The following is a 24,582-nucleotide window of genomic DNA, read 5'->3' on the forward strand; positions in this document are numbered from 1 at the left end:
AACATAGTGATGTCACTTTGTTACGGAAGTCAACAAAGGAGTCCAATGTAAGCGTTTCAGGCAGGGGGGGGGGGGGGGGGGGGGGGGGGGGAGTGTGTGGTAGAGAAACTCCTTCTGGAGGAACCTTTACGATTATAGCCTTTGTAGACCATTTGTAGACCAACTACAACCTATATAAACAGATATCTTTTATCCTAAACTTAACCTTAAATATAGTAAATATTTGGAAAATGCACATGCGTCTAACTCAATCACACATACACTCATGCCCCTTTCACACCAACGCGGTTCCAGGGCCGGTTCGGAGCTAGAGCCTGAAAAGCACAGGTTTTTCCTGTTCACACCGCAACGGAGCCGCCTCTAAGCTCCGGAATCCGGTTCGTTTCAAGCACCAAAAAGTTGTCGGTCTAGAAAGCAAGCACCGCATACGTCACGCTTACATCGGAGGCGGGGGTAGGGGCAGGGATGGGATCAACCTCTAACAACAACAAAAAGCCCGGGTTTTATCCAGTTTGTACACAACGATGGAGAAACTTAACAAGCAGCAGTGGTCCACTGAAGAGACCAGCTACCTCCTGGGAATCTGGTCTTCCAAAGAGGTACAGAGGAAGCTGGAGGGGAGCACGCGGTCCAAAGCAATTCTACAACAATTGCAGCAAGAGATGGCAACCGCTGGTTTTGACCGTACCGTTGAACAGATTGGCAACAAATTGAAAAAAGTCAAGAAGGATTATCGGGACCAAAAGCGAGACCTCGGACAGAGTGGCGGTTTGGCTTTATGAAGCAGGCACGCAAACGGTTACGTCATGACGCAAACGATGACGCAGCACCAGTCGGGGTCTGAGCGGTGTGAACAGAGCGGGAGCTGAACCGAAGAACCGGTTCCAGAAAAGCTCTAGCACGGAGCTAGAACGGGAAAAGCCTTGGTGTGAAAGGGGCAACAGAGACACACTAACAAGGATGCAGCAGACTCCAGCTGATGCATCTGATTTCCCTGCATTCACAGGCTGAAATGAGAACGTGAGGGCTGCAGTCAGATGGCTGCTGATTATCTAATTTATGCTGAGTGTGTGCACTGGTTACATTAAGTGGAGGAACACTCACAGACAGACTGTTTCATTTCCCTGAAAGACTCTGCCTGTGTGTCGGTGTGATACGTGTGGTTGTTATGATTTGACTCTGGCACAATCATCAGCTCTATGGGAAATGTAGTCTGGCCTCCTCATGCCTGCAGCAACACTGCAGGTACAGGAGGGGACATCAATACAATATAACCGTTGCTAGGTTTACAGACATCAAATATACCCTGCTTATTGTTTCTTTGCTAGGTTTAGACAAATGTTTTGTACTTTTTGTTAACATAATGTAGAATAAATTCACACCGGTTTAATTTTATTGAGACTAACTTTATACTCTTCTGACCTTAAATATATTCTTATGACCGTAAGTCCAAAAATATCCTTGATTTATACTGTATGACATATATTTGTTTTGTATGTACTGCTGTTTTTAACCTGAATGTTTCGTATGTTTTCCTTTGGTCAACAACAAAAATAACCTCATCGCTGCAAATACACACACATTCTGGATCTTGAAGATTTGTTGGTTTGTACCTGTCCTATGAGCTGCACGATGAAGTCCACCACCAGCTTGGAGTCCTTGTTGAACATGCCCTGCCACAGCTTGTCCACCACACGCTGGGTGAAGTAGAACACGTTGTTGACCAGAATCTGATAGCTGCCCCCGCTGCTGAGGGGCAGAGAGGCATCTTCACCTGAGAGGAGGAGCAGCAAGAGAGGCGATCAGCTGCCATTTTCTGTGACTCCTGTGCAACTATTCTACGAATGCTTCATCTTACAGTAGAATCACATTACTGAAGGAATGAAAAGGGTTTAAAGGGGCCCTATTCTGCTAGTTTTCAGGATCATATTTGTATGTTGTGGCTCTACTGTACATGTCATCATCCTTTTAAAGGTCCCCTATCATACTGTTTTTCATCAATATATTATAGGTCTCAGATGTATACAAAACATGTCTCTGAAGTGTTTGGCTCGAAATACCAAACAGATCATTGCAGCATCCCATAATCCCCTCTGTTTCAGCCCTGTTTCAAAAGTGCTGATTCTCTGTCTGTTACTTTAGATGAAAATAAGGAGCCACTCCCCACACCCCTCTGAGAGATATTTGGTTAGAAAGAACACAATGGTGCTCTAGGAGGAGATTCAGGTGATAAGGTGGGGGGGGGTTACCTTGATTGGTGATTGGCTAATGGTTACACAAGACAAAAAAACATTATGACATCACAAAGTGGCCAAAATCTGATCAGCTCATTTTCAGACAGGTTTTTATAGAAATGGATCAGGACAAAAAGAGAGTGAATATTTTTTCCTGAAACTTTCAGAATCTCTTTTTACAGAGGGGACACATGTTGATGTAGAAGAGACATGAAAAAGTGGATTGTACATAATAGGCAAGGCAAGGCAAGTTTATTTATATAGCACTTTTCAACACAAGGCAATTCAAAGTGCTTTACAAAAAGGAAAGACATTAAGAAAATGGCATTTAAAAACAGTCGTTAAAAAGCAAAGATAAAAAAATAAACATTAAAAGAAAAAATACATAAATAAAAGTTACAGTGCAGTTTAAGATATGAATAGTTCAATTAAAAGTACAATAGGTGACCTTAATTGTTTAAAAGAGTCTTATTTTCCTCATACTGCCTGTGCTGCAGGACCTCTTTTCACCCTCTGTCTGAAACCAGAGCCAATGAGGTCAGAGGTGATGCATATTAAAGGATACAAATAAAAAATATATGAATGTTTTGTATAGCCTATAATATTGGTGTAGTGTACTTTGCTGTAATAGACTGCAGACTATAGACTATGTATAACTCAAGAAGCCGTTCAGAAAACTGAAGATGCTTGCAGTTCTCCGGGTTTAACACTGATTTGCTGACTCGTGTTGCGGCCATCGAAGAAATGTGTCCAAGCTGTCCTGCAGCATGCTCATCAGTACAATTTCTGCCAAATCATCATAATGTATGTAATACTCATGCTGGAAAAAGAAGTTGTCTTCTCATTCAAACCTTGGTAATTGAGTATTATATTTGTCACTGTGGTGGACTATTTGTTCACGTTTATAAAGCCTGCATGAAACAACATAGGAACGCACAGTGTGAAGTATCTAGATGTGCATAATGAGTATTTTTACTTTCGTTACTTTAGTTTAAGTATATAGTATTTTGATGCTAAGACTTTTGGACTTTTACTTGTAACAGAGTATTCCTACTCTCTTGTATTTTTACTTTTACTTAAGCACAAGAAGGAAGAGTGGTGAGGAAAAGAAAAAGGGCCTGATTTTTTGTAGTCTTACCTAGCAGCACATCAGCAGCCAGAAGATGCTCCATGACGCCGTCCAGGATGTTGGACTGAAACTCTTTCTGCTGGGTTCTGGTGGAGCGCTCAGGGGAGGCCTGGCAGCAGAAAACACACATTTGCAACCATTAATAAACTAAGAATTATGATGGGAAGGAAAAGTTTGCTGAATTTAAGTTCTGCACGGCGCGTCCTCACCTCCAGCAGCAGGTCGATGACGGGCGTCTGCTTGCTGGCCGGGGTCATGCAGAGGTTGTCCATGATCAGGACCCTCATGAAGTCGAAGACGTACTTTTTGGCAGGGTGGTTGGTGAGAGACGTCTTGGAGCCCACGTTACAGTATTCAGACTGGCTGCGGTTCATACCGGAGTCCCCGGCAAAGGCCTTGAACTCCTCTGCGGGAGACCCCGCCTCGTCGTCCAAATCAGTGACCTGGAACAGAAGGCGGGTGAAGAGAATTTATCAAGATTTTATTTTAAAAACAGGATCATGCAGGATACACATGACACTTTATTACAGGGAAGCATTTACATTTGAGACACTGACACTGTACAGCTTGTTAAAGATTGGGTGATTTCTAACATGTATTTATAACTTGCTATCCTGCTAAACAAAACTGATCATAAATGTGTGTTTACATTTTATTTTCTGGCATATTCGAAATTCCAATGGAAAAATCCCATTGTTTTTTTTATTGAATTTTTTAAAAAGGGAGACTTGTGAGGCTTACTTCCACCACTCTATGGCTTCCGAAAACAATTGTAGAGCCTTACCATCTCGGAGTAGGGTCTGATGTTGAAAGGGAAGACAGTCGCTGCCAGGGCACAGAGGAACTCAGCGCTGTGCCACATAGACGCCAGGTCGGTCACGTTGTGGTAAAGATACCTAAAGAACTGCATGAGGGTGACCGGGTACTCCCGCAGCCAGGAGCCTTCCTCCTCTGACTGCCACGGCTGGAAAGAGACGCAAAGGAAAACAAACTGTTTATTCAAGCTTCATATCTAGAAGCAATGAAAGTGCTGGTTTTTCAATCTTAGACTGGTTTGGAGGATTTAAGTGAACTTCTTCAGTAGCAGCCTGTGCCGTGAGGGAGCGCTAGGCTCTAATTTCCCAGGAGGTCGAGTGTAGCTTCTCAGCAGAGAGCACTGTGAGAGCCACTGAAAAACTCCCAGGTGTGTTTGAATGAGGATGAAAATAGCATGTGTGTCGAGTCATTTTAGCTGGATTAATGGAGCTTAAAATCATGCTTTTAAAGAATCCAGGCAGGAACTGTTGGGAAATCACCACTTAAAAATGACTAATAGACTGACATGTTATCTGCTTTGCTGAGGTGTGTTGAATTTCATTATCAAAAAGATGTGTAAATATGTCTCTTAAATATGTAATTGGAATAATAATCCTGACATTATGATTTCATCATGAAATTAAATATAATTTACTGCACTTTCGTTCAACTGTTAGCACCATCTTAACGAGAGTGAGATATATAATTAAATACAATTAAATAGAAAGTAAAAAATAAACATAAATTGTATGCATTTAATTTACTAACCCTAACCCAACAATAGAAAGATACATCTATAAAATACATTTGATAAATTATACAGAATAAGTAGGAATGCAGTGTATTAGACCAACTTTCTAGGAAAACACAATATATGTGAACATAGGACAGTATTTACATACATTATGCAAGTGTGTAATGTGTTGTTTTTGATTGCAATTTATATGTTATTAGGATAATTATGTTATTTTTGAAAATGGCAATAACATGGATATTAAAATTGTGGGGGAAACTTCTGAAGCAATTGGAGTCAGGACTCAGAGAGACACGAGGAGAGCTGGAGCTTTGATGGCAAAACACTGACGGTTTATTTGGAGCTTCGGCCGGAGAATTCACAAGACATGTCACGGGCCACGATCCGACCACACGGTTGAGATGCCACTATCAATTCTGAAGAACTCTTCTGTAGTTCCAGGTTTTAACTAGTTCGGAGTGTAATAATCGACATTCTTTATCAGCGAGACTAAACAAATATGGACCCTGAATCTAACTAGAGCTGTCGTCCATAGAAAAGAATGTGCGCCAGGGAACCTACGTTCCTAAAAAGAAGGGCGTCCAGATGTCCCTGAACAATAAACTATCTCATGTCAGCTTGTGCTCGGTCATAAGCTGGCAACAACAATGCGCCCAAGCTGCCCCTCCTTAAGAGAGATAGCAGCAATACCCAAGGCCGTAGACCTATGCCGTGGGAAAGGAGACAGTGAAAAGAGGAAAATTATGAACTGTGTCAAAGGTTGAATACCTAAGCAAATGATTCCCCAACAAAAATGACTTACAGTATGACACTACAATGATGTTAGTGTAAGTGAGTGTAGTGTAGGCTGGAGGGTGTTCCTCACCAGGTTGAGCATGCTGCGCAGCATGGCCAGCAGCAGGAAGGCGGCCTCGGTGTACACGTTGTGGATGGAGCCCACCACTGTCCCACTAGAGGCTGGTATGCCAAAAATGAACGTCCAGAGGGAGTCCAGGTCAAACTGATAGGAAATACAGAAAGACACATCCTCACCAACAGTTTGAAAATACAAGTACAATCATAAGACATCATTGAGATATGTGAAATGGGACACCACGATAAACTACACTGAAAAAACTGAAATGTGGACATTAATCAAATGTATTATTTCAACAGATTTCACATAAGGTTAGTTGAAAGCAATAATATTAAGTTGAAATAAAACAACATTGTATAGTGTTTCAATAAATCATTAAGTACAACGTAATATTATTGCTTTCAAGTAACTTAATTAACCGACATTTGTTGACAGAATACATTTAACTAAAGTCAACGTTCCAGTTTTTTCAGTGTATCTGAAGCTTTGGAATGTAGGCCCAGACACTAAACAGAGAGTATTTAGAGTATATGTAAGGGATAATGTGCAATGAGGCAAGTAAAGAATATTAGTTAGGGGACAATGCATTCATTTGTTGAGTAAAATTCTGTATAATTAGAAAAATAAAAAGGTTGGGGATACTGACATGTACCTGCAGGCTGTCCGGCAGCTCGGTGACGGGCTGCTGCAGGAACAGCGCCATGAGCAGGAAGTAGAGCTCCGGCACGTTGGTGTGTTTGGGCAGCAGCGTCTGCAGCACGGGCAGGCCGGGGAAGTGGCACGCGTCCCGGTTGATCTCCCGCACCGTGGAGCGCCCGCCAGCACTGCGGCCCACGTTGAAGCCTGAAAAGTGGGAGAGGACGGAGAGTGAAGAGGGTACAGGTTAAGCATATTGAACATGTCGGTAGGTGACATACGCCTTCTGTCTAAGGGATCTCTGCTGCTCTGAATACAGCTGTTGGGGGCAGGTTTATCAAGGAAGGGGGGTCACAGTAATAACCCAGGATCCGCTGTCTAAGGTGGCCAACCCGTGCAAATCGGCTACAACGGCAGAAAAAAACTTCCATTGGTAGAAACGCGCTGCACTTTCAAAAACGATAAATAAATAAATAAAATAAAAGAACACAAATGTGCCAAAAAACATGCAAATGAAGAAACGCTGCAAGAGGCTCACACAACGGAAACGGGGACACTAAAAAGTGATGCACACAGCTGGGACCAGAGCACCTGTTGACGTTCTGGGATTATAAATTTGCCAACTGTCATTGTCACTGGAAACTTACAGAAAATGTTAATTTTATCATCATATTTTAACAATGTGATCACATGATTCCTTCCGATATTATTGAAGATCTGCTATAAGCATAGCATCACTTTTAAGTGTCCCCGTTTCCTTTGTGTTTTGAGCTTTTTGCAGCGTTTTGTTTATGCAGCACTTTTAGTAGCGCATATTTTGTCGAGTTGGTGAAGATGTTCCCTCTTTTTCATGTGTTTCGGCACATTGGTGTTTTTTATTTGCATCGTTTTAAAACTGCAGTGCGATTCTCCAAATTGAAGTGTTTTTGGCCGTTGTGGCGCGGTTGCCCTTGACGGCCACCGTATCTAACTGTATCTAACTCATCAGGCAGGAGTTAAACCTGAGTAACAGCAAAATAACTCAAAAGATAAGGACTTGGTTGAGCTGGACTACGGATCAAATACAATCTACAGTAAGGGCTTCAACCTGACAGCACACATTCTGATGCTACAGCAGTGGTGATTCTGTAAGGCCATGGCACTACTTAGCAAGGTTTTTACAAGCCAAATCAATGCTTCTCAACCTGATGCCGCTAAGATGATGTTTAGTCAAAGTGGAATGCACATTTGTGAGTGTATTCTTCATTTTTGTCTTAAATAGTAAAGAATTTAAAGATAACAGTGCCTAAAGTAAAGTTCAAGTTAAGTTAAAAGTGACCAGGTTGGGAAGCATTGAGCTCAGGTAGGACTACAGTTGCAGCACCAGCAGCAGGGATTGCGGGGGGGCAAAAAAATGAGAAGACGAACCCTTGGCTGTGAGGCGCACAAACTGCGCAGCTTTCTGTTTACTGAACGAAGGCCAACTCCGACGGAAAGCATTGCCAGAGTGAGGAGAGGCGTCTGCTGAGCCATATTACAACATACTGTATTTACAGTGCACATTATTACCGCATGCTTCTGACTGTAGGCCCTGTGTCCACAGAGCGCCTTATTCTGCCAAAGAGGCACTAGGGAGAGCATCCGTCAAGCCTTTCATCAAAAATTAACTCCCAGCACTTTTTGTATTGCTCCTATGACGACAATATCTCTACAACTAGTTCAAGCTTCGCCTCCTTGGATTCATTAACTGTTTGTGCTTCTTTATATTTGTTTGCAGAGTTTTTTCACCGTAACAACTATTGCAAGATGCTTTCTCTCATACTTTGTACAATTGAGCTCGTCAACACTTAATCTGACAGCAGGAGAGCGAGGACGACGAGATTCAGACGAAATCAGAGATTTAAGTCACACACTCACTGTCAGCAACATTCAGGGTCTGTCTGGCTGCTCGATCTGCTCATAGAAATGGGCGTTATGGTATTTCTATGATACAGTGACACAGTCAAAAACAACATCCCATTTCTACAGCGATGTGAAAATGTGAGGGCTTTGGATCCCTCCACATTTAAAACCATTTTAAAGAGATGTCAGCCCTCAGAAAAAGGCGCTATGTGGAAACTGTCCCTTATGATGAGAAAATGCTTGGTTAGCTGGCTGCCTCTGTTGTGATTGGTCAACCACTTAAGAGATGTCACGTACAATGTGTTGGAGCGCTAGCCAGTAGAAGCACTGTTACATATACATAGTGATGTCATTATATTACGGAAGTTAACAAAAGGAGTCCAATGGAGGCGTTTCATTGTACATAAACCTATAGAACACACTACAGGAAAGACAAAACCCCAAAAAGCATAATAGGGCCACTTTAAGGTAAATCAAGCACACCTCCTCCATTCATAAATCCAACTTCAGAGTTAGTGATGTGTTCGATAAACTGTGTCGCCATTGAGGTCGGGAAGCCGCCCCAGTCTCGTGCACTCACTCACCCAGCACTGAGCCGATCTTATTGGTCAGGACGATGTCGGTGTGGTCGAGCCAGCCCCCCCCACACAGGCCCTCTTTGAAGCGGTTGAGGATGGACTGGTTGGAGAGCAGCACCACCAGGATCCACAGAGCCGCCGTGACCGAGCTCGAGTGAAGGTGTTCCTCCATGAACATCAGGAGCCAGTCAAAGCCCAGCGTCCGCACCAGCTCCTCACAAGCTCTGTAGGGGGAAGAAAGAGAGCACATGTGGTAAACTGACAGAACAATACACATTTTCCAAGCATCAAGGTGGACTATTAGTGGTACTTACTGGGCGTTGACAGTGCACTTCTCTTTGGTGGTGAAGAGCAGTCTGAGCAGGTTGTCCAGCAGTCGGTTTCTCAGCAGAATAATGTTGGCTGACAGGAGACCACCGAAATCATCGTCATTACCTGGAGACATATAGACGTTTTCAGAAGGGAAGAGACATATCAGTGAGAGAATTCCTCAACCATAAGCAGGCTAAAACGGCTCAGAACCGAACATTTATTCATCTATTTTATTTGCCAAATATGATTCCTAATACCTGCTCTACCACCTCAACAAGGATGTTATTGCCTTTCATTTTTCCTTACCTCCGTCTATCTTTTCATCATTATTGATTTCCATGACGACAAACTTCTCACATACAGCAAATGTGGGAAGAGTAGAAGAGATGAACTGGCCAAACCTGGGAGGTGAAAAAAAAGTGCTAAGTTGCTTAGTGTTTTTGCTTTACTTTTGACAGTTCTTAAGACAAGCATTGAGAATAATCAAAATAAAATGTGTTTTACAATTATTATTATTATTATTATAATTTTTTGAAATTGTGCACTTTAATGCTATGATCTACATGAGGTTAGATACATATAAAATATATATGTCAGATACATGTGGCACACAGACATTTGTGATAAACCCATATTTAGAACAATCATTTTCTTGGTATTCTGTAGCCTGCCTGTTTTGTTTTTAACCTGTTAAGCCCTGAGCCTGTTTTTCAGGTCTCAGGCTCGAAAATGACATTCCCTGAACAAATTACCATATCTTCCCTTCTAAAAGGGTTAAATTAATAATCTTTTTTCTCAAAGTAATGATAAACCTGTGAGTTGGATGTAGAAAAGTCAGAATCAATATAGATGTTTTTTATTTGAAAGAAAATTCAGATTTTACATGAACTATGAAACTGTAAATTATAGTGTCTGTCCAAAAATTCTTTTTTACTTATAGTGAAAACTACCCTTGGATGATGGGTTAGTAGACTAAAAGCTTTAGGAATCCAAAGTACAACATATAATAAGTACCCTGTATCAAGATTGATGCAAATCAAGTGACATTTGACCTTTTTAGAGAGATTTAGCAAAAATAAACCACTTCTGGGGTCATTTGGGTGGATTTTCCATATCTCTGGCCCCCCTTGGTCGATTTTGATGGTTGACACCTCTTTCTGACCGTTAGAGCCAATAGAATCGAAGGGGGAGTCCCCCACACACACACGTTGTGAAGAGAAAAGGTGGGGGCTTCGCGCATGTAATTTTGCATCAGAGTGGACCTATCTCTAGCTTTGACATCTGGAAACGGAAAAGCAGTTTTAATGCTTATGGATTATCAGAAATCATTTCAAAGGGACACAGACATATTGGATTAACCTATGGATTAACTTCAGCAGCGTTTTTATCGTTTTAATGCCATTGAAGACCACTTTGGAGAGACTACAGAGCCAAGGTAAAAATGTTAGCATTTTTAGCTACCTAGCGTCACCTGTTTTATAACGTCGCAAATACGTATAATTCAGTGGTAATGTCGGTGTCAATCGATTCTGTGTCACCTCACGATGTGAATCGATGTGTTGGATGTGGTGAAAAGATAAATAATAAGGTTTTGTGAGTGATTTTCGGTGCAGTAATCTGTTAGCATTTTTCGCTCGTTGCTAATTCAGAGGCTCAGTGTTAGCATTGTGGGTTTTCTTTTGAAAAATAAATAAAAATGATCAGTTAGATGAGTTTCTTCCCGTTACATGGATATAAAACATTCATAGTTTTATTAAATAAACATGCCCTCAGACACTGTTTCCTGCAAGATGTTGCGGCAGTGCCCCGGTACCGGGGTCTCTCTGGCTTAACAGGTTAACAAAAAAATGGATATCAGAAACTAGCTTATTAGCATCAAGTGGTAAGCAGACTTTTTCCACATAAAAAAAAAAATGTCTGCTTAGTGCGTAATGTGGTGTCACTCTGTATTGTGTAAATGTGTTCCCTTCTGTGGTCAGTGGTTGCAAAGCTTTTGCTGTGATGATTTGTGGTGTGAATTTGTGCCTTTACGAACAACTTGAATATCCCATTGTTACTTTATCATGCTTGACTAAGATGTAAAAGAAAGAGGGCTAGGGGTAACTTGTTACATTTGTTTGTAACACAGTAAAGTATCACGTTACTGTTGATAACAGCAGTAATTGCATAACAGTTACCAAACACAAAATGATCTCATTGATATAAAGAGCAGAAAACAGATGTCTTGCGTACAGAATGTTCCTTATTAGATTAAGGATTTGTGCTGATCAGGGCATACATGAGATTTAACTATATATTGTTATTTGTCATTTGGTTTGTGGTGCATCTCAGGTGATTATACAGAGTAATCCAAAAGTAATCTAACTAGTAGTGTAAGTAATTACTTTCAGCAGTGAGTGATTTAGTAAAGTAAGGCATTACTAGTAATGTGTAATGCATTACTTTGTTTGAAAACCACCCCAGCACCAATAAGAAGGTTATTCCATGTATAGGTATATCTGTACTGACCTCAGCAGATCGTACTGGTTGGGGAAGCCCTGCAGCAGCAGACTGAGCACGTTGCTGATGGCAGCTACAGTGGGCTGGGACAGGGAGGCGTCCCTCAGGGTCAGCAGCAGCCTGGGGACCAGCTGGAACTCCCTGAGCAGTTTGGCATTCTTAGCTGCCTCGCTGTTGGATAGAGAAAGTGGTTAACACAGTTGCATCTGATGTTAGCTTCTTTGCTGAAATGTAAGTGCAAACTGTGTAACAAAAAAAGAAGAGTTTGGGCACTTGCCTGGACTCTGTCAGCAGTTCGATGAAATGCTCAAACAGAGAGAGATGGAGCTCGTAGGGAGCGTGGAGCCACACCTGAGGAGCAGACGGAGAAAAAAGGAGCAGAGTGAGACACAAACACAGGGAGCCACAGGAAGCCATCCCTGCTATGAACTATGAACTCCTCCCTCACAGCGTCATATACTCTGAACTGGACTTACTGCACCATCAGCAGCCAAACCCTTTAAAACTAGAATTTATATATTATTTTGTGGTTGTTGATATTTGACTTTAACTTCTAATATTTATTTATTTAAATTTTATTTTTTTTAATGTATTACAACTTTGGGACTTATAATTCACTATGATCCTTGCAAAAGAGGGATCAGCAATTAGACAAAGTGTTATGAGTATTGCTAAAAAGCATTGAGGATATTTGACAATACTTATAACTAGAATAATGCAGTGTTTTAAGCAGAATATAACAAATTATAAGCATTATGCATTTGTTACGCCCCGGACTAGGGGAACCTAGGCGCAGCACAAGATTGCCCTCTCCCCACTCTTCCCACTCCCAAGAAATGCTCAATGACAGGAAATCAGCTTTTTGAGATTGAATAAACTCAAAAAGAGGTGAGACAACCCCAACATAACAAACAAAAACCCTCTCTACAGAGTTTCCTTAAACTTGCCTAACAAAACAAATAAAATAAAATACACTCCAACTCCTACCAGAAAAACAGGAGAAAAAATGGTTCAAACAAAACGGGTTTCTCACTCCTAGACAAATCAAAAGCGTGTCTTCAAGACAGATTAAAGCAACTTAGCTTTTCAATGATACAAAAAATTGTACAACAGGGACCGGTAATCGGTAACTTTAGCCACACAGAACAACAGATCAGATCTTCTATAACAGACACAGAGTTGGGAGTAGGAGAGGTCGATGAGAGAGAGGGCAGAGGAACTGAATGGCTGCAGCTTAAATGCTCCTGTCTCTTCAGGTGGACCAATCAGCATGTTGAAGGCGGGCACCACCTGCTCACTCACAGGCATCATAGACAGTGTTACAGAAACTTTTGGCTCAGTTGCTACTAAAGCCCACTGTTTTGGGACACGTCACTCATTATGTTATGAAGACGTAAGGAGGGAGGGGTAGCGGCGCTGACCAAAGTGAGACGGTGGTCGCTGAAGTTGACACCCTGTCTTAAAAAGATTAGAAAATGTATTTATCGTCTGCATATAAAAGTTTAATATTCTGAAAGCTAGGACTTTGTTTAAAATCAACCAGAACCCCCAAATGACCAAAACACCAGTTTTTTTAGATGAATCCAAGATTATCTCGGGATCAGGCGTTGTGACGTCCAAGTGATTTAATGGCGCGTTTCCACTACAGCGCGGAGCACGGTTTAAGAGGGCTGTGACGTCAGCGGCCCGTTTTTGGTTGCGTTTCCACTTGGCCTAGTACCGGCCGGCGGGTCCTAATTCACAGTTTTTCTGGCCTCATAAAATCGTGGGTCTAGGGCCAGAGACAACGAGGCTGAGTCGGGCTGAGTATGCTAAACTAGAGAGAGCATCACTGGCAAGGGGGATACAACTACAACAAGATGGACATATTTGACCGTGATTTAATTGTAATACACGTTTCAAAATGATGCCGAAGTAACAACATACTGATACCGGTTAGTAAAAACCATGAATTAATGCTTTGACAAGTCTGCAGACAGACGGCAGGCGAAAAATGCGTGTTTTCTAAATGGAGATTGGCTAAGCTAACGCAGTATATGCTCCGACCGTCCACACTCACAACAACGGCCTATACAAACATAAATAAAGCAGCGACTGTATTCTCCATGACACAGGCAGTCTGTGGTTTGTACTTGTTTAACTTTTGTCTAGTTTCTGAACAGATATGAGGAGCTGTGAGCTCTGAGTGCTAACAGCTAACGGCTGTGTTGTTTTTCTGGGGTTCTCATTGAAGATGACGTCACGGCTCCGCCTACACTGCGTTACTATAGATACTACCCCAGTTCCTAAACTGTAATGGAAATGCGCCATAAAGTGAGCCAGTCCTAACGAGGCCTAGCCATACCGAGCGAGGCGGAGCGAGGCCGAGCGAGGCCGTGTAGTGGAAACGCGCCATTATAGAGCGGGTCACAAATGGTTCTCTCACCTGCAGAAACGCTGAAGAATCTAAATATATTTGGTGAGTTTGGTAATTGTATTAGCATTTGCTGGCATGGTGGATCCCTTTGCCTCACCTCGAAGTCACAGAGCAGGTCCTGGAAAGCGGTGGAGTTGGGAATGATGGAGGTCTCGTGGCCGCTGTCCACGGTTCCCACCAGAGAGAAGGTGAGGTGGAGGATGTGGCTGTTGAGCAGCGAGCGCTTCTTCTTCAGCAGCATAGCCAGCAGCTGCAAAAGACAGAAAATAAAATGGCAAGAATTATTTTAGGCCAGTCTATTTGCTTACAAGGCCACGTGACACTTCTGACAAAATGTACTTTTGATTGTGCATTCAGCAGTTAGTTCAAGATCACAGCCATCATGGAATATATTTATCAAGAACTAAAATTAGCAGAAGTTAAGGAAACAAATCAGCAAAAATAAATGGAAATATAAATAACACTTAAACTGAGAATGTTGTACATTTAAAAACTGGTCATTTTATTTTATTTTTTATTTCTTTCAGGTAACATTTCAGATTAAAAGCACAAGGTCATGTTGCTTTGTCTTGTTTAATTGATTCTGTTCCTCAAAAATATAGTTTGAATTTTTAACAGATTACATGACAAACTAAGTCAATGAAAAAAGACTGTAGGTTACCAGCGTAACCCCGGTTCTCAGAGTAGCACAAGGGAGACATCTCACTATGGGATACGTAGGGAGGCGCATCCCATAGTGAGAACGAATGATATGAATGAGAGCAAATATTGGTAATAGGAAGGATTTCAAACTAAAAACTAAAAATATCAGTACTTTGTTAAACTTGTATCTCACCTGGTAGCCTTTGATGCGCTCCATCTCCTTGCTGGCCAGGGGGTTGCTCTTTACAACACACACCAAAGCTTTGACAGCTGCATACAGCCCTTCCACATCTGACGCCATGGCAACCAAGCCCAAGATGGCTGCCGCCCCACCAACATATTGCAGGTTGGTGGCCACGGGTTTGGCCACGAAGGCACGGACGCCTGAAAAAAAGTGTGTTTTTCTTCAGAAAAGCTGCAGATCTAACACGTACATTTCACATTCAGGAGCTTCTTACATACAAAAGAAATGTGTATTTCTTCATGATATAATGGTTTACCCAAGTATCCAATGACGGCAGCTCCGATGGTACGTGCTGGTCCGTTGAGATGGCCGGCGGCGTTATGGATCAATTTGACAGGAGTGGCGTTTTCATGAGAGGACACAGTGAGCTGCAGAGGGAACACATTGAAAACACACACACACACACACACATAGGGATTTGAGCCTTTGCAGAACATTTACATACACAAAAACCTATATAACACACTACAAGGAAAGGTATAACAATGGGGCTTCTTTAAAAGCGTTTATTAGGCAGGTTAGAATGATACATGGGACAAAGCATGAAAAATGTAATATGGCATTTTGCCTACGTTTTAATAAGACCTGGTGATGACTGCTTTTTAAAACAAAACACTAATGTATTTCAGTGCTATAAACGCTCTCTTCCTGTTATAATACAAGTGTCTGCGGCAGCTGAAATGCTGCCTCTGCACTTTTTTGCTGTTTTTTGTGAGCTGCCGTGGGCCGAGGCATAGCAGGGAGAGAGGAGCATCCTGGGAAATAAGTTGACAGGTGGGGAAAAGAGATAAGGGCGGAGGAGGGAGCTCATTTGGAGCTGTAACACACGCATTATAAGACGGTGTGTTAGTCATTGTAAATGTAAAGATATCGTTGAATGAACATGCATGCAAGTAGATTGGCTGCAAATGTTCTGGGTGTGAGTGTGTTTGACCTGTACATTTATTTGTGTGTATAGGTGTGTGTACAAACTATTTAGAAATAGTGAGTGAGCAGTAGAAACCTACATAGAAGAAAAAGTCAATCTGCTTTTAAAACAAACATTTGAATTTTAACCAAAGTTTAAACCAAAGACAATCTACAAAACGACATATATTTAAGTATTCACAGTTATCGCTTGAATGATACTGAATAGTTAGATTACTAACAACAATCCAAAATGTCCCCATCATTTAAATAAATTAGAATCACTTTGTAGAAGGGACTTTTTCTAAAAGTGCTTTATGTTATGACATAATGGAGTATAAGCCAGATAACAATCCAAATATGTATATATGTCCATTCAAATGCTCAACATTTTACTGTGATATCCTGTTTCAACAGGCACTTTATTTTAAAATGTTTATATTATTATTCTTTTTCAAATTCTATTTTATCTTTATGTGTTACCGTGAATCCTGTCTTTCACTCTGACCCTGTTGCTGCTATAAACGCCTGAATGTCCCAAACATCTTGAAACTGTTTTTCATCACCAGTGGATTAGATAAGAATGTGCTCCTCCCTGGCATCAGTAAAGAACTCTCTTCTGCCTCCAGTTCTTCCAAAACTCTGATTCTAGGAATGAACTCAGGTTAGTCAAAGTGACCACATCACACCGATCCTGGCTTCCTTGAACTGGCTACCTCTTGCCTTTAGAATCCATTTTAAGATCTTATTGCTTACTTACGCAGCCCTGAGAGGCCTCGCCCCAAGTTATTGATCTGACCTTTCATTGCCTTATGTCCCTTCTCCCTGGTCGATCCAAACACTTCACTGTCAGGAATCATGGACTTTGGAACGACCTGCCTGAGGAGATCAGGGCTGCAAACTCTGTCTGCTCTTTTCAATCTCTTTTGAAACACATTTTTTCTCACTTTATAATATGTTTCATTACCTCTGTTTGTTTAACTCTCTGTGTTCTATAATGTGTTTAGTGGCCGGTTTTTAGTCCAATTCATTTTCTGTGTGTATTTAAATGTGTTTTTTTTTATTATGTGAAAGTACTTAATAACTCTGTTTTAGATGTGCTACTGACATTACCCGGGCACAATTTGGACGCCAGATTTACTCATTCTGACTTCAGTCTGAATTCGTTTTGAATGTTTGTACATTAAAAAATGTATGACAAATATGTTGCAGCGATGGGACTTCTGTAGTACACAAGGTGGCCTGTGACACTGGCTTATGTTCTATGTTAAGAATAAAGCTTGTTTTGCATATAAAACTCTCACCAGCTCCAGTTATTATTTTCTTTTTGATCCTGTAATAACCGCAGCTATTTTGGTGAAGAGACCCTGACCTATAATCTAGCCCAGACAAGGACTTTTCATTTGAAAATCCTCATTTTCTAAAGCCATTGTGCAGCTTTATTCAGATGGAAAATGCTCCAATTCATCTCAAAGATGTGGTTGTACAAATAGTGGCTTTAGAATAATACAATACTAGCATGGTGAGTTTCAACATGCCGAGCAGTGGGCGGTCTGACCTGTTTGGCGATGGCCTTGCTGTCCAGTTTGTTGTAGACTTTCCTGATCTTGGCCACGGTGAGAGTGGAGACCGAGAGCGCGTACAGACTGAAGGACACCTTCTCCTCTGGTACCAATGCTACCGGGGATGCGGGGGCTACCTCCGTCTTCGAGTCTTTACCTTGGGAAATCAAATATGAAATGATAAACAGAGCATTCGGTGAACTGAAAGGAATAAGAGTGACACTTTGAGGGCCACTCACAGGGCAGGTAGACGGCCTGGAAGCTGCCCACGTAGATGGGTCCCAGTTCAAAGATGGCAGCGACGCTGGTAGCCGGCAGCACCTCCTCCAGGAAGTGGCTGGGCCCCAGACGCCACACCAGGCTGGAGAGCTGTCTCTGGGCGGGGGGCGTGCCCACGTACCCGTACACGGTGCTCAGCACGGGGGGGTTGGTGGAGCCAGAGCCTCCCGGAGCACTGTGGACATAGTGCAGCTGGAAGAGAGAGAAGCTTGTTTTTAATCATAATAATACAAAATAATATAACAATACATTGTATTTATAGAGCGCTGTGGCAGCAGGGTGTGGTTAAAGAGCCGGCTGCTGGAGTGATGGGAGTGGCTCACTAAATCAAAGCATGTTGGTAACCTGGTGCTGGTCTCTGACAGTAGAACTGGTTCTGGAGGAGCTAACGCCAGCCCTGAGAAGCCCTACATGGCGAGCCATAGTGTGGACTTTGTTTTATTGTGCACTGTTTTATGTTGCCCCTCATTTTTTTTGCAAACATCCCTCATCTCCTTTCGTTTTTCCCCCTGGGTGAGCAGAGCACTCTCACAAGCGCTTTTCAAGAAACTCAAAGATACTTTATGTAGCCAATATGTTGGGATGTTAGCCTGTGCAGACCATTTATAAGCACACACATCTATACAAGTCGATATATTCTATGAGAGAGGATTTGTTTTCCCTACAACACCGCCACAAGGACTGTCACATGCACACAGACGCATGACAGGCATATGAGCGGCTCGTGGTTTCCTGTTTGAGGAGCTCGGCAGGAAATGAAGCCGCTGTTATCAGCAGTGCGGAGAGGAGGCTGAGGCTTGTGGTCTGCTGCGCCGTTCCCCCGCTCTGAACTCTAATCTCAGGAGAATCTGAAGTCACCAAACCACAAGCCACATCACAGCGCACTGACTGACTGTGTGAAGCCTCAGTTAGAAAATGTGTTTCTGTGCATCTTCTGAATCGACATAACGCTCTGTTTAGCTAATTGTACAAGCAACCAGTTTTTTATTTATTTGATGAGTGAGATATCTTCCCTTTATTATTCTATCTATGCACCATCAGATTCTGAACATATAGTCCTGTACCAATACAAAACAGTTAGTCAACTGAAATAAAATACAAAACTAAACTAAATACAAAATATACATTTATAAAACAAATATGCTATTGTTTCAGATTCTCAAAATCTTTGTTTCTTATCTATCTTAATATATAAAGAGAATATCTCTGGGTGCTTTTGCCCGGCAATAAACTTTTTATTGGTTTGTATTTTATTGTTGTTGTTTGTGCAATGCTGTTTTGTCAAAATAACCTATGCTTTTATTAATTTATTAATTTTCTTAACTATGACTATGGGTTGATTTGATCATGTCTGTGTTATTATTTAATGTCATTGTTAGGAAATTAGGTTTTAGTGATAAACTATTATTTATTTACTTATAGATAGGTATATGTTGTACATTTCTGATAGGTTGCTTCCTCTTTGATGACTACAAAGCTCTGCCACTTTTAATTCTGAAATATTCTATTGATTCTCAGAGTAAATGCCTTATTCTATATAATTATTTTAAATAAAAATAATTATATATTTTTTCCTTTTTTATAACTTAATGTTTCATACACACTTTATTATTTATTAATTTGACTCCTGCATTTTTAAGTCAGCAATGCTTAATCCCACTTCCCGTCGTTTTTTTAAACATTTAAATTGTAGTGTATTTTTTACATTACATTACATTACTGTCACTTGTTAGACGCTTTTATCCAAAGCAACTTACATACTCAATACTGTGGGCAATCCCCACAGGAGCAATTTGGGGTGAAGTGTCTCAGGGACACAACGACATGCTGACTGTAGTGGGGTTTGAACCTGTGACCATCTGATCCCCATACCAAGGCTCTATCCACTGCGCCACACGTATTTATATGTGTATCTATATATGTATGCATATGTGTGTGTATACATAATATTATTATTTATTTGTATTGCTTGCTTGATAATTGAAAATGGACTGTCAGGATTGCTTTCTTAACATGATGTTAAAATTACAATAAACTAATGATATTTGATTCTAATATTGGGTTTATGTATGCACCATTTCGTACCATTCCAAATTCCCTGTATGTGTACTTGTACTGATTCTGATTCTAAACAATATTTCCCGGTGCAAACTACTGAGTACTGAGTATACTTTACTATACGACATGATTGAGCCAATGAGTTTACCTTGACAGTGCTGATGAGCTGTCCGTCCAGGTACAGAGTGGCCATGCTGTTCTTCAGCATGCCTTTGCTCATGACCAGCACCAGGTGGTGCCACTGGCCCTCTGCGATCAGCTCTCCGCAGCGGAAGCGGGCGCAGCAGGGCAGGATCTCATAGAAGGCGGCTTCTTCACTTGACTCGTCCGCTGCTTGACAGGGGGAGGGAGGAGGGAGGAGTGGGGGGGGGGGAGAATCGATGAGTCAGACGTCAAAACATGACCTCTGGGTAACTGAGTGTAATCCCACAAGGCACTGATTTATAGATATGCAGAAAGTCAGTCCACACATTCAGAAGGGAAACCTGTGTGAAGGAACAATTGGGAGGGAAGCTATACACTCATATGTCATTTAAGATAAATGATTAACATTCTGCCTTTTTGACACATCTTTTAAAATGTTACAATACACAAAATATGTTGGCAATTATGCAACACAGTTGTGAATTGTGTTCAGGTAAAACTTAGCAAAGGAAAGGTTCCATGATGAGTTTCTATCAGGGCATCTCTGCAATTAGGTTTGCTAAATCATGTAAAGATTTGTGCAGAATTCTGTTTCATGCAACCTCTTTTAAGAAATGCACAGCTCCACCACTTGAAGTCTGCACATATTTGATTGTTTTATTATTTTACTTTCCTTTTTGTATATCTATATTGCTTGTCTATTTTCTTTTAAAGTTTTGAATACAGTTGTTACAATAGTTCAATATTTTCTGCCTTTTTTTTTATAACTTCATTTTTCTTACTGTGTTTCAGTGTTTTCATCAATGATGACTCCATCACTGCAGAGTCCCACCCTGTGGCCGATTCCATAACTACTAAACTCACATTTCATTCACTCCTACTAAGCTTACTATTTGGACTCCGGCTTGGGGAGTAACAGATTACATGTAATGGTATTACGTAATCAGCACACATAAAAAGGTAACTGTATTCCACTATAGTTACATCAAAAATATGTAATCAGATAACTGTAACATATCTAAAAAGGTGGGCATTACTATCAGGATTTCAAGGTTACTAAGAAAATTAAAAAGAGCATATTGTATTTGTTGTAAACGGAGCGGATTTATAATTCCTCTTTGTAAGCTGTACTGTTCTGTAGGCTAATACTTTGAATGTTAATCTATTCGCCTGCTGCCTGAATTTGCTTTATAGTTTTCACTTTCTTTGCTTCATTTATTCTTTTTTTAATTCAGCAGTTGAACGTATATGTTCATAAAATAGTGTGTGTGAGCTTAACTGTAATTATTAAACTGAAACGCAGCATTTTCTGTTATCTCAGATATTATATCAGATGTTTTAAACTGTAGTATGTGCTCATGTGTTTCATTGTTGGTGGATAGGCTACTGTCTGAATATGCTTCATGAAAGGCACGTTTTTCTATTAATAAAGTCTCTGATCAGAGGACACATTTCTGATATCTTGGTTCATTCTTTTCTAAGGTCACATTGTTCTGTTGTCTTACAGTTATGTGTTCCTGCTGTACTCACAGTATGACTGCAGCAGCTCCTCCTTGGTGGAGACGGTGAGCGAGCGGTCCTTGGTGGACAGAACCACCGCCAAACACACGTAGTGCTGCTCTGAGGACGTGGCCCGGCGCACCACCGTCAGCAGGCGCACCGGGTGGGCGTGAGGGGCGGCGCTGAAACGCTCCACACAGAACCAGGTGGAGTAGCTGAGGCCTGACGGAGGAGGAAACAAGCGCTCCCCTGGAGGTGAAAGAAGGACAGATGGAGGAAAAGGGGTTAATAACAAGTTCTGACTTCATCGTTATGTAAAACTCACGCTTCTATTGGCTAGCGCTCCATCACATTGTCAGTGATGGGGTGGGTCATCTCTAATCAGTTGACCAATCACCACAGAGCCGGCCAGCTAACCAGTCAGAGCAGACTGGGCTCTGGTTTCAGACAGAGGGTGAAAAGGGGTGCTGCAGCACAGGCAGTATGAGAACAATAAAGAGCTTTTTAAACATTAAAGCATGGAGACATGTCACAGGAGAGACACTACATACAATTATGAACCTGAAAATTAGCATAATATGGCCCATTTAAATCTTTAGAACACCGTTGTAGGCAGATAAATCTTTCCAGTTAACTTCATTCAGATAATTTCATTTATTTAACCTTTACCCAATATTGAGCTTACTGCGATTTGAAAAATGCACTTACCATATTTCGATAAATATTGCAATAATTGTGCAACCCTAATTTAGATATTTTTGATACACTGCGTTTGCCAAAACTGGACCGAATTAAAATTGGCACACAGCCAACAACTAGCCAGGATAGATTTTAGAAAAAAGGCCTTCCAGGAGGACAAACCCAACATTACGTCTGATTTGTGAAGCGAGGCTGTGGACTTGGTTCAAAGGGAATATTTGTTCTGTATATCAGTAGATGGTTGTGGAGCTCAGTGAGACTGAGAAAACTGGGGCTATTTCTGATGAATGAGCTTCTAGGATGTCATCCAAGGATATGGGTCAGATAGGAGTGGGATAGAGAAAGGAAGAAGGGGATTGAAACAAATGAGGCGAGAAAAGAGAGAGAAAAAAAACAGTAAAGAAGGAACAGAGTATGGCATGGAGGAAAAGAGACAAAGAAAGCATGGAGGGTTGGAGACGGAGGTGAGGGATGAAAAGGAAGGGGAAAAGCAGGATGTGAGTGACGGGGAAGAAATGAGGGAGGAAAAGAACGAGGTCTATAAATAGTGACTGGCCGGAGAAGACAGGAGGAGGAGAGTGTGGGGGGGATGAGTGCAGAGGGAGCGGATGAATAGGTAAACAGATGGAGCAAATGATAGTAATGTATGAGTGCGTGAGCGGGGGGGTCGATTAATAGAGGAGTGGAGGAGAAGAGGAGGAGGGGAAAGAAGGAGAGGTGAGAGAGGACAGCTGAGGAAATGAGACGAGAAGGGAGGAGGAGGGGAGAGGAGAAGGGAGGAGAAGAGAAGGGAGAGGAGAAGGGGAGAGGAGAAGGGGGATAAAAGGAGAGATAAGACGAGAGAGGAAGAGAAGAGAGACAGGGAGAAGAGATAAGAGGACAGGAGGAAGGAGAAGGTAGGAAAGGAGGTGAGATAAGTGTGAAAAATATAAATTGTTATAAAGGTCCAAACGTTTTTATAATGTTAGTTATGTCACTTAGTTATTTAAATTGTTACTTTTACTTACTTTGTTACTTTGAAATGGCTAATGTTTAATATTCTTCTCTATATTTAATAAGTTAGCTTTTGCTGTAACACTTTACATTTCCCCACTGCTACTATAATAAAGTGATTCTGATAAGGAGATTAAAGCAGGGGAGAAAAGTGGAGAGCAGATAGACGATGAGGAGAGGCGGAGGAGGCGGATGAGAAGGGGGGGGGGGGGGTGGGGGGTGGGGGGGAGTCTAGCTGTGCTTCATAAATACTAAATGAGGCTCCAGAAAATCGACCATAAAGTCACAGATTAATTTTAACTTCAGATCTGCGGCTGGGGTGTTTGGGTTTAAGGTGTTGTTGTTTTTCCTTTGCTTGCTCAAATGATGAGAACTACTAAAAAAAACATCAGAACAAATACAATATTTGTGGGGGAGATGGAGAAATATCTCCTGAGAGGTTCAAGAACAACACTGAGCCACTAGAAGAAGAAAGGAAGAGATCAAAAATAACACAGGGATAAAACAAAAGGGAGACACTGCAGATGCAACAAGGTAACACAATGATGAGTGAGTGTGGTAACAATGTGTTCAGAGAAAGAGAGATCCCTCATGTGATTGATGTATGGGTTTCAGTGTGTTAAGTTCCAGGAAAGGGAACCTGCTTGAGTACAGAAATGTTCTTATTGGCCAATACTTCTTTATTGAATAAAAAAAACAGAAAAGCCAGATTAAATATGTATCAATCAATTATTAATATTAACTCATAATGCCTTTATCAGTTCCCTATTGCATAAGTGTGAAATAAGACTGCAAGGATGTATTTTGATTCATAATGCACTTTAAGTAAGTATAAACCTATTTCAGAAATAAGTGTGGGCAAAGGTATTTCAAAGTATTTGCCACACAACTCTTGCTTAGGGGGCTACACTTAGTTTTTAATTCCCCTCCACTTTAAATGTCGGTGTGAGTGTGGAACGCAGGACACTTCTCACCCTCAACGATCGCCATCGTGGCAACACAACAGAAATGGTGTGACTAGCGGTTGGTTGGTTGATCTGGTGAACACACCACTATACAAATAAAAGTTATACATGTGGGTTTTTTTTCACTGCTGAATAAACATATCACTTTACTGGTGTTGAAAGGAAGCCATTAGGCGCTTTCACACCGCAGTACTTTTCCCACAAAGGTTCATCAGAACTTAGTTCATGAGAACTCTTTAGTTCTCATGAACTAAGTTCAGATCGCGTTCACACCGGAATAAGTCCCTGTGGGAGGATTAGGCAAATGAAGCCGCTGACGTCACTTCTTCTTCTTCTGCTTTGGGTTTACTGGCAGGTTGCAAACAACTTCACGGCGTATACTGCCACCCGAAGTCCCCGGCCGGAAGTCCCCGGAGTTGGGGACTGGCTTCCGAGTAAATCGCCAGAACGCCGACACCTCCTCATCTCCACCGCTCCACCGCTCCCATGTTTTCTTTTGT

At 41.5% G+C, this 24,582-nt stretch overlaps 1 protein-coding gene across 4 annotated transcripts in view; it reads right to left on the reverse strand.

Annotated features, from left to right (window-relative positions):
- wdfy3 (WD repeat and FYVE domain containing 3) overlaps nucleotides 1-24,582 on the reverse strand; it is a 120,239-nt gene that overhangs the window by 30,246 nt on the left and 65,411 nt on the right. For 3 of the 4 annotated variants that reach the window (XM_034117710.1, XM_034117711.1, XM_034117708.1), the window contains 18 exons: nucleotides 21,456-21,674; nucleotides 19,930-20,114; nucleotides 17,684-17,915; nucleotides 17,441-17,601; nucleotides 15,233-15,344; nucleotides 14,926-15,116; nucleotides 14,188-14,340; nucleotides 11,952-12,025; nucleotides 11,684-11,845; nucleotides 9,482-9,576; nucleotides 9,178-9,298; nucleotides 8,870-9,087; nucleotides 6,415-6,611; nucleotides 5,778-5,912; nucleotides 4,148-4,327; nucleotides 3,573-3,806; nucleotides 3,373-3,472; nucleotides 1,614-1,774 (listed from right to left, as the gene is read on the reverse strand). In XM_034117710.1, coding sequence (XP_033973601.1) covers nucleotides 1,614-1,774; nucleotides 3,373-3,472; nucleotides 3,573-3,806; nucleotides 4,148-4,327; nucleotides 5,778-5,912; nucleotides 6,415-6,611; nucleotides 8,870-9,087; nucleotides 9,178-9,298; nucleotides 9,482-9,576; nucleotides 11,684-11,845; nucleotides 11,952-12,025; nucleotides 14,188-14,340; nucleotides 14,926-15,116; nucleotides 15,233-15,344; nucleotides 17,441-17,601; nucleotides 17,684-17,915; nucleotides 19,930-20,114; nucleotides 21,456-21,674 — 2,930 coding nt within the window. The remainder of the gene's footprint in view (nucleotides 1-1,613; nucleotides 1,775-3,372; nucleotides 3,473-3,572; nucleotides 3,807-4,147; nucleotides 4,328-5,777; nucleotides 5,913-6,414; nucleotides 6,612-8,869; nucleotides 9,088-9,177; nucleotides 9,299-9,481; nucleotides 9,577-11,683; nucleotides 11,846-11,951; nucleotides 12,026-14,187; nucleotides 14,341-14,925; nucleotides 15,117-15,232; nucleotides 15,345-17,440; nucleotides 17,602-17,683; nucleotides 17,916-19,929; nucleotides 20,115-21,455; nucleotides 21,675-24,582) is intronic. The other variant, XM_034117709.1, reaches the window with a different exon arrangement.

Source organism: Trematomus bernacchii, unplaced genomic scaffold (genome assembly GCF_902827165.1).
Source record: "Trematomus bernacchii unplaced genomic scaffold, fTreBer1.1, whole genome shotgun sequence".
NCBI lineage: Eukaryota > Metazoa > Chordata > Actinopteri > Perciformes > Nototheniidae > Trematomus > Trematomus bernacchii.